Here is a 12,368-nt window from a genome sequence, read left to right as displayed (position 1 = left end):
GGAGCTGTCACATCCATATCCTATGTGGCTTAAATCCCTGCAGGATGCACTTAGGCAGGATGTAAAAACACTATGAGCTGGCCACTAAGGGGTTAACCAGAATGAATTGAATGCCATAAAGTTCCCACATTCTAAACATGGATTAGCGGGAAAAAAAAAAAAAACGTAATGGGTGTAGGCGCAGCTGGCCAAAATATATACACCATGCACATACCGATAGCCAACACGAGGTGTATCCCCAGCTATAACTGAGGGCGGGGGGGCGTTGTCATGAAATGCGTCTTTTCAAGTTGGTTTAAAATTAAGCGGAGAAGCTGAGCTTACTTTCTGCATTGAACTGAACTTTATATTTTGGTCAGCTGCGCCTACACACAGCGTTTTTTTTCTTCCTTCATTAATCCATGAGAATAGTCTCACCTGCCAGTATGACTTTCATTGGGTTGGCTGCACCTGAACAACTAGGTCTTTTCCACCATCTTAAATGAGAGAGAAGAATCATATATTCTGCATGTTCCCCTGCTTATATTTATCCAAATCACTCACTCATTCAGGTAGTGTCACCCCGATTTTTTCACCTTTCTACTTACATTCTGAACATGAAAATGGCTTTGTCCCATTTGGATTCTCTGATGTCTAACCAGATCTGATTTCAAGGTAAAATATTTCCCACATTGAGGACCTGAACCTGGCTCTCACCCTGCATGAGCCCTCTAATGTCTAACTAAATAGATAAAATATTTCTAACATTCTGAACATAAATATATGACTTCTCTTGTGTGTGAATTCTCTGATGTAGAGCAAGATTTGATTACAGAGTAAAACATTTCCCACATTAACGACATGAAAATGTTTACAAGTGAGATCTCTGATGTTTTACAAGATCTGTTTTCCAGGAAAAACACTTCCCACATTCTGAACATGGAAATGGCTTCTCTCCTGTGTGAGTTCTCTGATGTGTAACAAGATTTGATTTCACAGCAAAACATTTTCCACATTCGGAGCATGAAAATGGCTTCTCCCCTGTGTGAGTTCTCTGATGTCTAACAAGATGTGAGTTCCAGATAAAACATTTCCCACACTCAGAACATGAAACTGGTTTCTCCCCTGTGTGACCTTTCTGATGTGTAACAAGATGTGATTTCACAGCAAAACATTTTCCACATTCTGAGCATGAAAATGGCTTCTCCCCAGTGTGAGTTCTCTGGTGTGTAACAAGAGCTGATTGGCAGGCAAAACATTTTCCACATTCTGAGCATGAAAATGGATTTTCCCCTGTGTGACTTTTTTGATGAATAACAAGACATGATTTCACAGCAAAACCTTTTCCACATTCGGAGCATGAAAATGGTTTCTCCCCTGTGTGACTTCTCTGATGTTTAACAAGACCTGATTGCCAGGTAAAACATTTCCCACACTCAGAACATGAAAATGGTTTCTCTCCTGTGTGATTTCTCTGATGTGTAACAAGACGTGATATCACAGGAAAACATTTCCCACACTCTGAGCATGAAAATTGGTTATCTTCTTTGTGAGTTCTCTGATGTCTAACAAAATGAAATTTGTGGATATAAGATTTCCCACACTCAGAACATGAAAATGGTTTCTCTCCTGTGTGACTTCTCTGATGTGAAACAAGACGTGATTTCACAACAAAATATTTTCCACATTCTAAGCATGAAAATAGTTTCTCCGCTGTGTGAGTTCTCTGATGTCTAGCAAGATCCTCTTTCATTGTAAAACATTCCCTACATTCTGAACATGAATATGGCTTCTCTCCTGTCTGAATTTTGCGATGCACATTAAGACTTGATTTCAGAAAAAAACATTGGACAAATTCTAAGCATGACAATGGCTTCGCCCCTGTGTGGCTTCTCTCATGTGGAACAAGATCTGATTTATCTATAAAACATCTTATACTTTCTGAATGTAAAAATGCCTTCTCCTCTGTGGGAGCTTTTTGATATTCAACATCCCTGCTGTGGCTTTTATCTGGCTCAGTAGTCTGTGATGCATCAGAAAGCAGGACCTGTGTAGCAGGGTCAGATGATAGATGTTTACTGTGAAGGGCTGAGGGTTTATCTGGGATAATAGTGGGCTCTTCTAATGTATCCTGGGCAATATTGCAGTCTTCTGCGTTAAGATCTGAAGACATCCGATATTCCCCTGAGCTCCTGGTACCGGCATCTGCCAACAATAAAATGTATTTTTGATATTTTTGAACAAAATATATATTTCATATTTTATAATATTTACAAAGAAATTTTCTATACACAATTTGAAGGCTTGAAGCAAATTTCAATAATTAACCCTTTCCCCCTCTGTAATTTACATGTAGATCACAGTAAATAAAATTAGGTAGCATCCATTGGTGCAAAAAATCCAAATGTGTTTATTTTCCCATAACCAATGTAGCCAGTACAGCGATGTTTCGACCAGCAGTGGGTCTTGAGCTTGATAAAGGTCAAAACGTCGCTGTACTGTCTACATTGGTTATGGGAAAATAAACGCATTTGGATTTTTTGCACCAATTGATGCTGCTACCTAATCTCATTTACTGAAACTTTGGGACTGGATCCACGTCCTGGTGGCTGCTGCACCTCAACGTGTCCCACCTCTATGGGGATATTTTAAAGTGCTGCTGGTGAGATATATTTTCGTTTTGTACATGTAGATCACAGAGGTGCAGGGTGAATATGAAGTGATCTTGAGAGATGTGCCCGCCGCATACCAAGTAGGTGCTGGTTGTTTGAAGCAGATGACACCTGCCAGCTACAATCACAGGGGTTTGACAGCTAAGGTACCTTCACATGGGGCAATAACCACCCAAGTTATCACTGGTGTAAGAGTAATCTAGCAGTTGTTTCTGCACATTATCCCCCGGGGTTAATAAAATTCACTTGACTTTTGGACATTATCCTCCAAGGCTATTATGGGTCACTTATAAAATTTCATGGAAATGGTCAAGAGTAGAACAGGCTGGCTAGAAGCAGTTTGTGGGGGATGTGAAGCAAACTAATATGTAGTCACAGAAGACCTTGTTTGCCTTTTGCCACAAAATGCTGGACTTGTGTGACTTTTAATAGTTGGACGATTATTATGACTGCTTATATTATTAAATTGCCCTAGGAATACTCCGGGTTATATAAACACAATTCTAATTGACAAAGGCAAAAAATCCCCATAGGGGATATCGCCTGAAATATAATCTAAATACTTTATTATTCAAAAAGACAACATTGAATGATATTTAAAATAAAGGGGCAAATGGTGGCAGTAATGGGATGGGACCAGCAGTCATCAGTTAGTATCATGTGTGTAACTGTGCATATACACACCAAAACATAAGCCTGGATGGCCAACTGCCAAAAGCCTATGTGGGAATTTATAAATCAGCACCACCAAACCCCTATTAAAATCTAATCTATATCCACAACATGTGTCGCCTTACGGCGCCCTCAGGGGGAGCAAAAAAAAGAGCTATAGTCTCCATGTGAGTGCCTTGCATCAGAAGTTGACTGTCACTCGTAAACATGAATTTTCCTTGATTCCAGACTCAAAAAAAGAGTCACATATTTTGTTTCCAGGACTGGGTTGTCCTCAAAAGACCTCAAAAAAAGTTTTGAACCAACATTTGACAGTCCATACCGGATCCAGTTGACAACTGGAAGGAAAGGACACCTGGATACAAGCTAGTCATTGCAAAAAAGGTTTTAGCTCCAGAGCCGGAGGAATGCTTGGAAGGCTGTTTCTACGGTTATGGACAATCCTCGGTATAGAGGGAATCTATGATGTGCTAAATGAAGAGTTGGGGCAATAAGTTGTAAAGCATCATGAGATTATTGTTAAAGGGGTTGTCCCGCGGCAGCAAGTGGGTCTATACACTTCTGTATGGCCATAATAATGCACTTTGTAATGTACATTGTGCATTAATTATGAGCCATACAGAAGTTATCAAAAGTTTTATACTTACCTGCTCCGTTGCTGGCGTCCTCGTCTCCATGGTGCCGACTAATTTTCGGCCTCCGATGGCCAAATTAGCCGCGCTTGCGCAGTCCGGGTCTTCTCCTGTTCTCTATGGGGCTCCGTGTAGCTCAGTGTAGCTCCGCCCCGTCACGTGCCGATTCCAGCCAATCAGGAGGCTGGAATCGGCAATGGACCGCACAGAAGAGCTGCGGTCCACGGAGGAAGAGGATCCCGGCGGCCATCTTCACCGGTAAGTATAGAAGTCACCGGAGCGCGGGGATTAAGGTAAGCGCTCCGGTAAGCTTTCTTTAGGTCCCTGCATCGGGGTTGTCTCGCGCCGAACGGGGGGGGGGAAGTTGAAAAAAAAAAAAAACGTTTCGGCGCGGGACAACCCCTTTAAGGCTTTCCATAAATCAGGGAAACAAAAATATTCCTGGAGACGTACACATAGTCCCATAGCTGCAGATATTATGCCATATATAGCCATTCCACTTAATATGTTTGAATTGTAAGACCTGCCAACACCCCAAACATGGCGGTGAGCTCCAGCAAATTATCACAGGAGGAATATGTATTCTCAGGAGTTAGATGGTATGAGAACACTTGGCTGATCCTTAACCGATCGTTGTCAACCGAGAAAGGCAGAAATGCACATTCACTTCAGCCGTCAGACAATGACCGCAGCAACATGTCTACCCAACGGGATTAATTGCCCCAGACCCCAAGCAGCAGTGCAGCAGCCCCACTCTCTCCATAACTGCCACATGTGTGTGGGCAACGTATCACCCAACACCCAGTGTATAAGAGGAGGACCAGAAGTAACAGCAATTCCCCCTGTAATTACTGCAGGTCAGCGATCTGTCTTGCAGTCATTACAATAAAAGACAGCAGATATTGTTTCGGCCTGGTGGTTAGCTGTTGTCCCCAACCATACTGTCCTAGCACTTCCTCCAAGTATCTACATTGTGTGCAAACATAAGGCCTATGAACGGCTTCCGTTTAACAAGACAGGGTTATGTACCCTTGCTTGGCTTACAGCTGCCACCTTTGTACTTCCACACGATGATCTGTCATATATGGGAATCCCTAAACACACCCTTTTAAAGAGATCAGCAGAGATCGGCATATATAAATCCTCGTCACGGTTTATCTCCTGTAGCGATATCACATTTTCATCCACATTTAATTTGTGTTTCGGCTAAATGGATGAATACGCAGCTGAACAATCTGACAGAACGCAGAGCTTAAAAATGTAACACAAAAGCATTGCAGGTGATGGAAGAGCAGAAGATGTGACTGTTCTCTGCATTACTCCGTGGTTACTACTCACCTGGACGGGTGTCTGTAGGGATCTCCTCCTTCCACCGCTCATCACCCCTCACATTTACCTCTTCTTTTACCACTATGGCTGCAGCATCAATATTCTTCAGATCATTACCCTGAGGGAAAAGCTGGGAAACAAATACTGTAAAAGTCAGACAGATGTAGAGGAACGTGTTAGATGAGCGGAGAAGATGGGTAATTAGCATAATGACCAGTAATGACAGGACAGCAGTAGTTATATGAGGGAGCCAGCTGCAGGTCTAACTTACATTTCCATACATAGTAGGAAGGAACAGCGAGATGAACGACTGTTGGAAACCTTTCATGTATGGGAAACCCCAGAATTCTCCAGCCGGCCTCAGAACTGCTGATGTATCGACCACTTTCATATAATGTGATCTCATCGCTATCATTTACAAGACCAAATGAAGCCCGGCCGCTGCCTTTATTACCATATTTACATGTATTGTATAGATCTTACAGAACTGCAATACTCTATGTTATATATGGGAACAAATGTAGGTGAAGGAACAGGATTATTAGGCCCCCCAGCGGTTATCCAGGGTTACACATGGATCTCACCGGTGAAACCACCGCCCTTCGGGGCTCTTCGCCGGCACTGGGGTATCTGTCGTCTCCTGTGGGAGTGTCTTTCAGGAGGGTCGAGGATACTTTTTGCTGCAGCAACCTTCCTTCATACAGGGTGCATTGGGGGTTAATTTACCCATGGATCATTTTGGCCTTGATAATTTCATGAAGGAAAGGATCTTCTTCAGGTTTTGGTTTCTCCGCACAGATAACATCATCTATTCTGTTCGGAGAAATTCGTTGCTCTAGCCCCAACAACATGTATGAGGAAGACCTCTCTCCTGCCATTCCACAGAATACATAAAACAGCGCACCCTCCAAACTAATGCCCCTTTGTTACCAACGCCATTAATGCTTTACTTTTAAGTGAAATCCTCCAGCTATGATGTCATGATGATCGTGGAGCAGGCAATAATATCTATGTCATTTTCTTCCATCCAGGATTACACATAAATGTGATTAAAAAACAAAAAGTCAGTATGACCGTAATAACGGACATACGTCATGGCATCTTGAATTTTTCATGCATATATCCATAAGCGATTTATCATTCACACAAGCGAACAATCATAGAATGGTAGTATTAGAAGGGACCTCCAGGGTCATCGGGTCCAACCCCCTGCTAAATGTAGGATTCACTAAATCATCCCAGACAGATATTTGTCAAGCCTTTGTTTGAACACTTCCATTGAAGGAGAACTCACCACCTCCCATGGTAACCTGTTCCACTCATTGATCACCCTCGCCGTCAGAAAGTTTTTTCCTAATATCTAATCTGTGTCTCCTCCCTTTCTGTTTCATCCCATTGCTTCTAGTTTTTCCTTGTGCAAATGAGAATAGGGCTGATCCCTCTGCAGTGTAACAGCCCTTCAGATATTTGTAGACAGATATTAAGTCTCCTCTCAGCCTTCTCTTCTGCAAGCTAAACATTTCCGAATCCTTTAACTGTTCCTCATAGGACATGATTTGCAGACCGCTTACCATCTTGGTGACTCTTCTCTGAACTTGCTCCAGTTTGTATATGTCTTTTTTAAAGTGTGGTGCCCAGAACTGGACACCGTATTCTAGATGAGGTCTGACTAAGGAAGAGTAGAGGGGGATAATGATGACCTCACGAGATCTAGACTCTATGCTTCTTTTAATACATCATAGAATTGTGTTTGCCTTTTTGGCTGCTGCATCACATTGTTGACTCATGTTCAGTCTATGATGTATTAGTAAACGCCAGTCTTTTTCACATGTGCTTGAGTATACCAATAGTTCATAGACTAAACATGAGAAAGTTTGCTTACGTGCAGCTTGCATATACAGTGAATGTTAATGATTAAACAATCGCTGTTTACTCACAACAATGTGTAAATGAGCGAACGATGATTTTTATGCTTCCATTTAACAAATCAGAAGCAAACAAATTCTTGTGCGTCGTCCAGTTGTTGGTCATGTTTATACTGAACGATTATCATTCAAATTCGAACGATACATTGATTTTTGAACGATAACACAGATTTGCAACTAAAAAACTGTTTGAGGATTTTCAACTAATTTTCATGTATTTTGGTGTGCTGAAAATGAAAAAAAAAATGAAAAATTCTAGACATCAGGATTTACCACAAAATGCAAAATTCTCTTCAAATTAGCACATTTTTGGTATTTTTTTTATCTTAGGGGTTTTAACTAAATTTAAAGTCAAAATTATTATTAATTAATTCCCATCAACGCATTTAAGATATACAATGTCAAAAAAACATAACTTTCAAAGAAAAGAACTTCCAGAGTGAGCTAATGGAAACCAGCATCAACATGTTGCAAGCTGACCGCGAGGGCTCTGAAATGCATGGGCTTGATTAAATTTTTTTTCTTGGTTCTCGCCTATGGTACTATTGTATCTTGATGCCACCGGAAGTATGGGTGTAGAGAAAATACAGGGTGATTGACAGGGCGGTGATGCCCCCAGGAGATGATTGGCTGCCATGAGCAAGTTCCTAGCACGCCGCAGCAATCACTCTCCCCGGAGCAGCCGTCCCCCTTCCATCTCCCCGTGGTGAACCGCTAAGAGACACCTGCACTGACAGTGTGGTACTGCAGCCTCTCTAGGAATCCCCCTGCTGTGAGGCTATGCCCACCTATCTCCCCTGGCGAAGCCCTTGCACTGTGACTTATGAAGCTGCAGAGCATCTCCCCTGGCCATCTGCTCCCTCACAGCTCACTCCGCAGGCATGTCTGTGCCTCTGTGCCACCTCTTAGCTCTGACCCAGATGCCAGCTCTCTGCTGCTGTGGCCGCGGACAGCTCACTCCCCCGCTCAGTGTCTGCCGGCGCTGCCAGTGACGCTGACTCTCTGCTGCTGTGGCCGCTGACAACTGAAAAGAGAGGCAGTAACTCCTACAATCTCTTTGTGTTAGCTCATCATTCTTAAATCAGGTTTCCCCAAGTTAGCATTATGGGTCGGCGGAAGTGTATTAATTCACCTGACAGTTTCTGTTTCGTTTGTGGTGATCATACAGTGTTGAAGCAACAGCTAAATATTACAGACTCTGTGAAAAAATGCTGAAATACTTCGGACTAAAACTTGGAGATCAAGATAAAGTTTGGTCGCCTCATAAAGTATACAAACGGTGTGTTGAGGACCTCCGAAATTGGTTCAAGGGTAAGAAAAAAAGCTTTCTGTTATGGGATTCCTGTGGTATGGCGAGAGAAAAAGGACCATAGTGACGACTGTTACTTTTGTTCATGTGATGTGAAAGGGTATAGTTCCAAAGCATTCCATTTAATACCCCAATCTTCACTCAGCAATTCATCCCATCCCCCATTGCACAGATATACCAGTACCCAAGCCTCCTGCTACCTTGGAAGAGATACCTAGCTCTGATGAAGGTGGAGTCATACTTGAACCAGATGATGAATCAAGTTCTGACTTTGAAGATGATACAAGACCAAAATTTTATTCCCAGAAGGAGATGAATGATTTGGTAAGAGACTTGAATCTTCCCAAAGAGGCCGCTGAGTTACTCAGTTCAAGGCTCGAAAGCAGGAATTTATTATTGCCAGGAGGCTCTTTTTCATGGTTCAGACATCGTGAAAAGGAGCTGGTTCCTTACTTTGCCCAGGAAGACAAGTTGGTTTATTCCATCGATGTCGAAGGTTTGATGGGTCAATTCAAAATCCAATATGATTCAACGTAATGGTGTCTTTTCAGAGATTCTTCAAAAATAAGTCTCAAAGCAGTTTTACTCCACAACAGCGGTTTTTATGCTTTCATCCATGTAGGTCATTCCGTCCACTTGAAGGAAACCTATGAGAACTTGGAATTGGTTCTACGTAAACTTAAATATGAAGACCATGGTTGGCAAGTGTGTGGGAATTTCAAATTCTTGTGCATGCTGCTCGGGCAACAAGCTGGATATACCAAATAGCCTTCTTTTCTGTTTCTATGGGACAGTCAAGACCGACAAACTCACTGGACTAAAAAGAGTTGGCAGCTCACAGTCGTTCAAAAAAATGTCCTCCAAGAAACTTTGGTACCTCCACATAAAGTTCTTCTACCACCTCTCCATATAAAATTAGGATTGATGAAGCAATTCATGAACTCACTTCCAAGAGATGGCGAATGCTTCAAATATTTGGTCACCAAGTTTCCAGGCCTTTCAGAGGCAAAATTGATGGAAGGTGTGTTCGTCAGACCTGACATTAGAAGGCTTATAGCTGATCAAGCGTTTGTCAATACCATGATGGATTCTCAGAAAGGAGGGTGGATTGCATTTAAAGAGGTCGTAGAGAAAGTTTTAGGCAATAAGAAAGATCCCGACTACAAAAAGATTGTCGGATAAATGCTGAAAGCATTTCAAGCTTTAGGTTGCCTGATGAGTTTGAAAGTGCATTTCCTCCAATTCTACCTTCACTACTTTCCTGAAAATTTGGAAGCTGTGAGTGAAGAACAAGGTGAACGATTCCACCAGGACATTAAAGAAATGCAAATAAGACAGCAGCAAAAATGGAGCATACCAATGATGGCAGACTACTGTTGGATGCTTCAGAGAGACATTCCAGATGCTACTCACAAGCGTAAATGTACCTAGAGGAGCCTCACAGGCAAGAAGAAACGATTTTAGTGTGTTTCAGTGCCTCATTTTAGTTCAAAAATGATTTTCATGTAAAATTTGTAACTAAAAATTAATTTTATAAATCTATTTTCATTTATTTTGAGGTATTGCCTTATTTAATATAGATGACTGAATTGTCAGGAAACGTGATGTCTTATGACAAAACGGAGGTCATTTTCGGATTCAGTATACTGAAAAATATATAGATTACCTGGAATAACCAAAAGAGCGCCTAAAAAATTCTTTTTTGCAGACCTGTGTAATCGTTCCCTGTAAATCCCCTTTAGTCCTATTCGGTATTGTTATACTTGTTTTACACGGGATGAGAACTGCACAATTCTTGTTTGTCCGACGAGCGAATGAGCTGCTAACGCCATCACCAGCACATCCGCACTCAGGCAGCTTATTTCTGGGTGAGAATCAAGCAGGTCTCGTCCACTAATCATTCATTGTTCCACATTCCTATGTCACACAGTGAACGATCAGGGGTTAAACTGCAGGATAAGCGCACAAGCCACCGCTGATCTTTTTGCCGGCTGAAACTGAGCAACAGACGAGAAGCGCGTGATTCTTGTTCGCCATTCAGTTGTTTTCTGCATTTAAACTGAACATTCGTCTCAAAGGGTTGGGGGCAATTTGGTATTGAATGAAGAACCTTCAGAGCCTTATACAGATTATAGGGAGTTTCTCCACGTACCGGATAATCCTGTGGATGGAGAGGACTGGGGCGGCTCTCTGGTGATGTCCTCTTACCGGATCTATCTGTAAGACACACATACAGTGACTGGACTCCATCTTCAAGTACTTAAGGTCATGTGTACTTCTATATGTCTATTACCTTGTGATGTGAGGGGCTGCTGATCCTCCATCATGACCTCCTTGTACAGATCCTTGTGGCCTTCTAAATACTCCCACTCCTCCATGGAGAAATAGACGGAGACGTCCTGACACCTTATTGGAACCTGACAACACAATATACAGTCATCCACCACAGCCCTCCTGTTACTGTATAATGTCCCCCATTCCCCGCAGTGTCACCTCTCCTGTCAGCAGCTCAGTCATCTTGTGGACAGGTTCTAGGATCTTCTGCCCACTGAAGTCCTCATGTATCGGGTAGTGAGTTGAAGGCCCCGTTATTGGGTTCAGGGTTCTTCCATGACCTTCAGACACAAAGTTCTGCCAGCGCTCACTAGAGGTCTTCTTCACTGCTGTATAATCCTGATGAGAGATGGACTAATAAATGGTGTTACATACATCTACAGATTCCCTCAGATTCTCAGTCATGTCCATCTGTTAGCATATAGAAGAACCAGCTTTTGCCCTTGACTTCTTCCTCGTGAAATTCGTATTACACTTTCTAGATGCTACAAATCGTAACTATCTTCATAATTATTATATTGCGAACCCGTCGCTGATTAACTTATGTTATAAACCTTTATCTTTCTTTATCATATATCTTCGGTGTTTATTATATAAACCATTCTAATAATCCCTGTATTATAATCCTATTAGTGAAGGAACTCTAGGCAGTGGTTCCCCCCTAAGGTTACAGTCATAATCTGCTATTGCCTCCATGTGTCCTGTCAGGATGGATAGTATGGTAAAACTGGAATTATTCTTAATTCCTTTTCCATGTAAATTGCTGCCTATTGTACATGTAAACATAACAGTATGTTAGTTTTTTCAGCATCAATAAAAAACTGGGCCACGTATCTGTTATGATAATTTGAAGCCACTGGAGAATGGTGGTGGGAGGTGACCTTAAGAACTCTCCTCTTCCTGTCCCAATGAGCTCAAGAGGGGGCAACCTCCCTGTGTGCTGTCATGATGGACTCCTTGAAAAGGAATTAGTGGTAAGAATAATTGCAGTTTTCCCATACAAACTTTGACCCCCTTCCCTATCACCCCCTAGGGCTCAGTCACACGGGCGTTTTAACGTGCAAAGAACGCAATGCTTTCAAGAATTTGCGTGACCGAAGAGTGCGTCACGCTGTAAAAAACTCACCTAGCAGAGTTTTCCGCTGCATAAATTCGCAATGCACAGCAAAATGCAAATGAATCTTTGAGTATACGGAACTTGATCCTCGCGCATCTATTCATGGTCCAGCCCACTACAAGGTGTTATGAATTGGCTGTAATGAGGCCTCTGCTTTATTCTGCTTCATTCTGGATGTTCAAGACATTACTGGACTTGGAGACATGTCGTCGGGGGATATTTTCTTTGGCTGGTTTATGTTGCGTGTATGTAGGCTTTTTTATGTTGCATGCCAGAGGATGCGTTTGCTACCTTGCTATAGGCTGAACTAGTGTTAGCAATAGTCCTAGGCCGGTCAGAAGGAGGAAGAGGAGGAGGAGAACTAGGAGGTACTGGGTGCATCCGATGATGTCACAGCGT

The 12,368-nt window shown here is 42.3% G+C and overlaps 1 protein-coding gene across 3 annotated transcripts in view; it reads right to left on the bottom strand.

The window, feature by feature from the left end:
• Positions 1–552: 552 nt before the first annotated feature.
• The window catches only part of LOC136620471 (oocyte zinc finger protein XlCOF22-like), a 33,784-nt gene continuing 21,968 nt past the window's right edge, over positions 553–12,368 (bottom strand). For 2 of the 3 annotated variants that reach the window (XM_066595256.1, XM_066595257.1), the window contains 5 exons: positions 11,012–11,191; positions 10,812–10,935; positions 10,671–10,735; positions 5,294–5,414; positions 553–2,184 (listed from right to left, as the gene is read on the bottom strand). In XM_066595256.1, coding sequence (XP_066451353.1) covers positions 851–2,184; positions 5,294–5,414; positions 10,671–10,735; positions 10,812–10,935; positions 11,012–11,191 — 1,824 coding nt within the window. In that variant the 3' untranslated portion in view covers positions 553–850. Of the gene's footprint in view, positions 2,185–5,293; positions 5,415–10,670; positions 10,736–10,811; positions 10,936–11,011; positions 11,207–12,368 lie in introns of all 3 variants that reach the window. The other variant, XM_066595255.1, reaches the window with a different exon arrangement.

This window comes from Eleutherodactylus coqui, chromosome 3 (assembly GCF_035609145.1).
Source record: "Eleutherodactylus coqui strain aEleCoq1 chromosome 3, aEleCoq1.hap1, whole genome shotgun sequence".
In the NCBI taxonomy this organism is placed as follows: Eukaryota; Metazoa; Chordata; class Amphibia; order Anura; family Eleutherodactylidae; genus Eleutherodactylus; species Eleutherodactylus coqui.
This window is presented reverse-complemented; position numbering and strand designations above follow the sequence as displayed.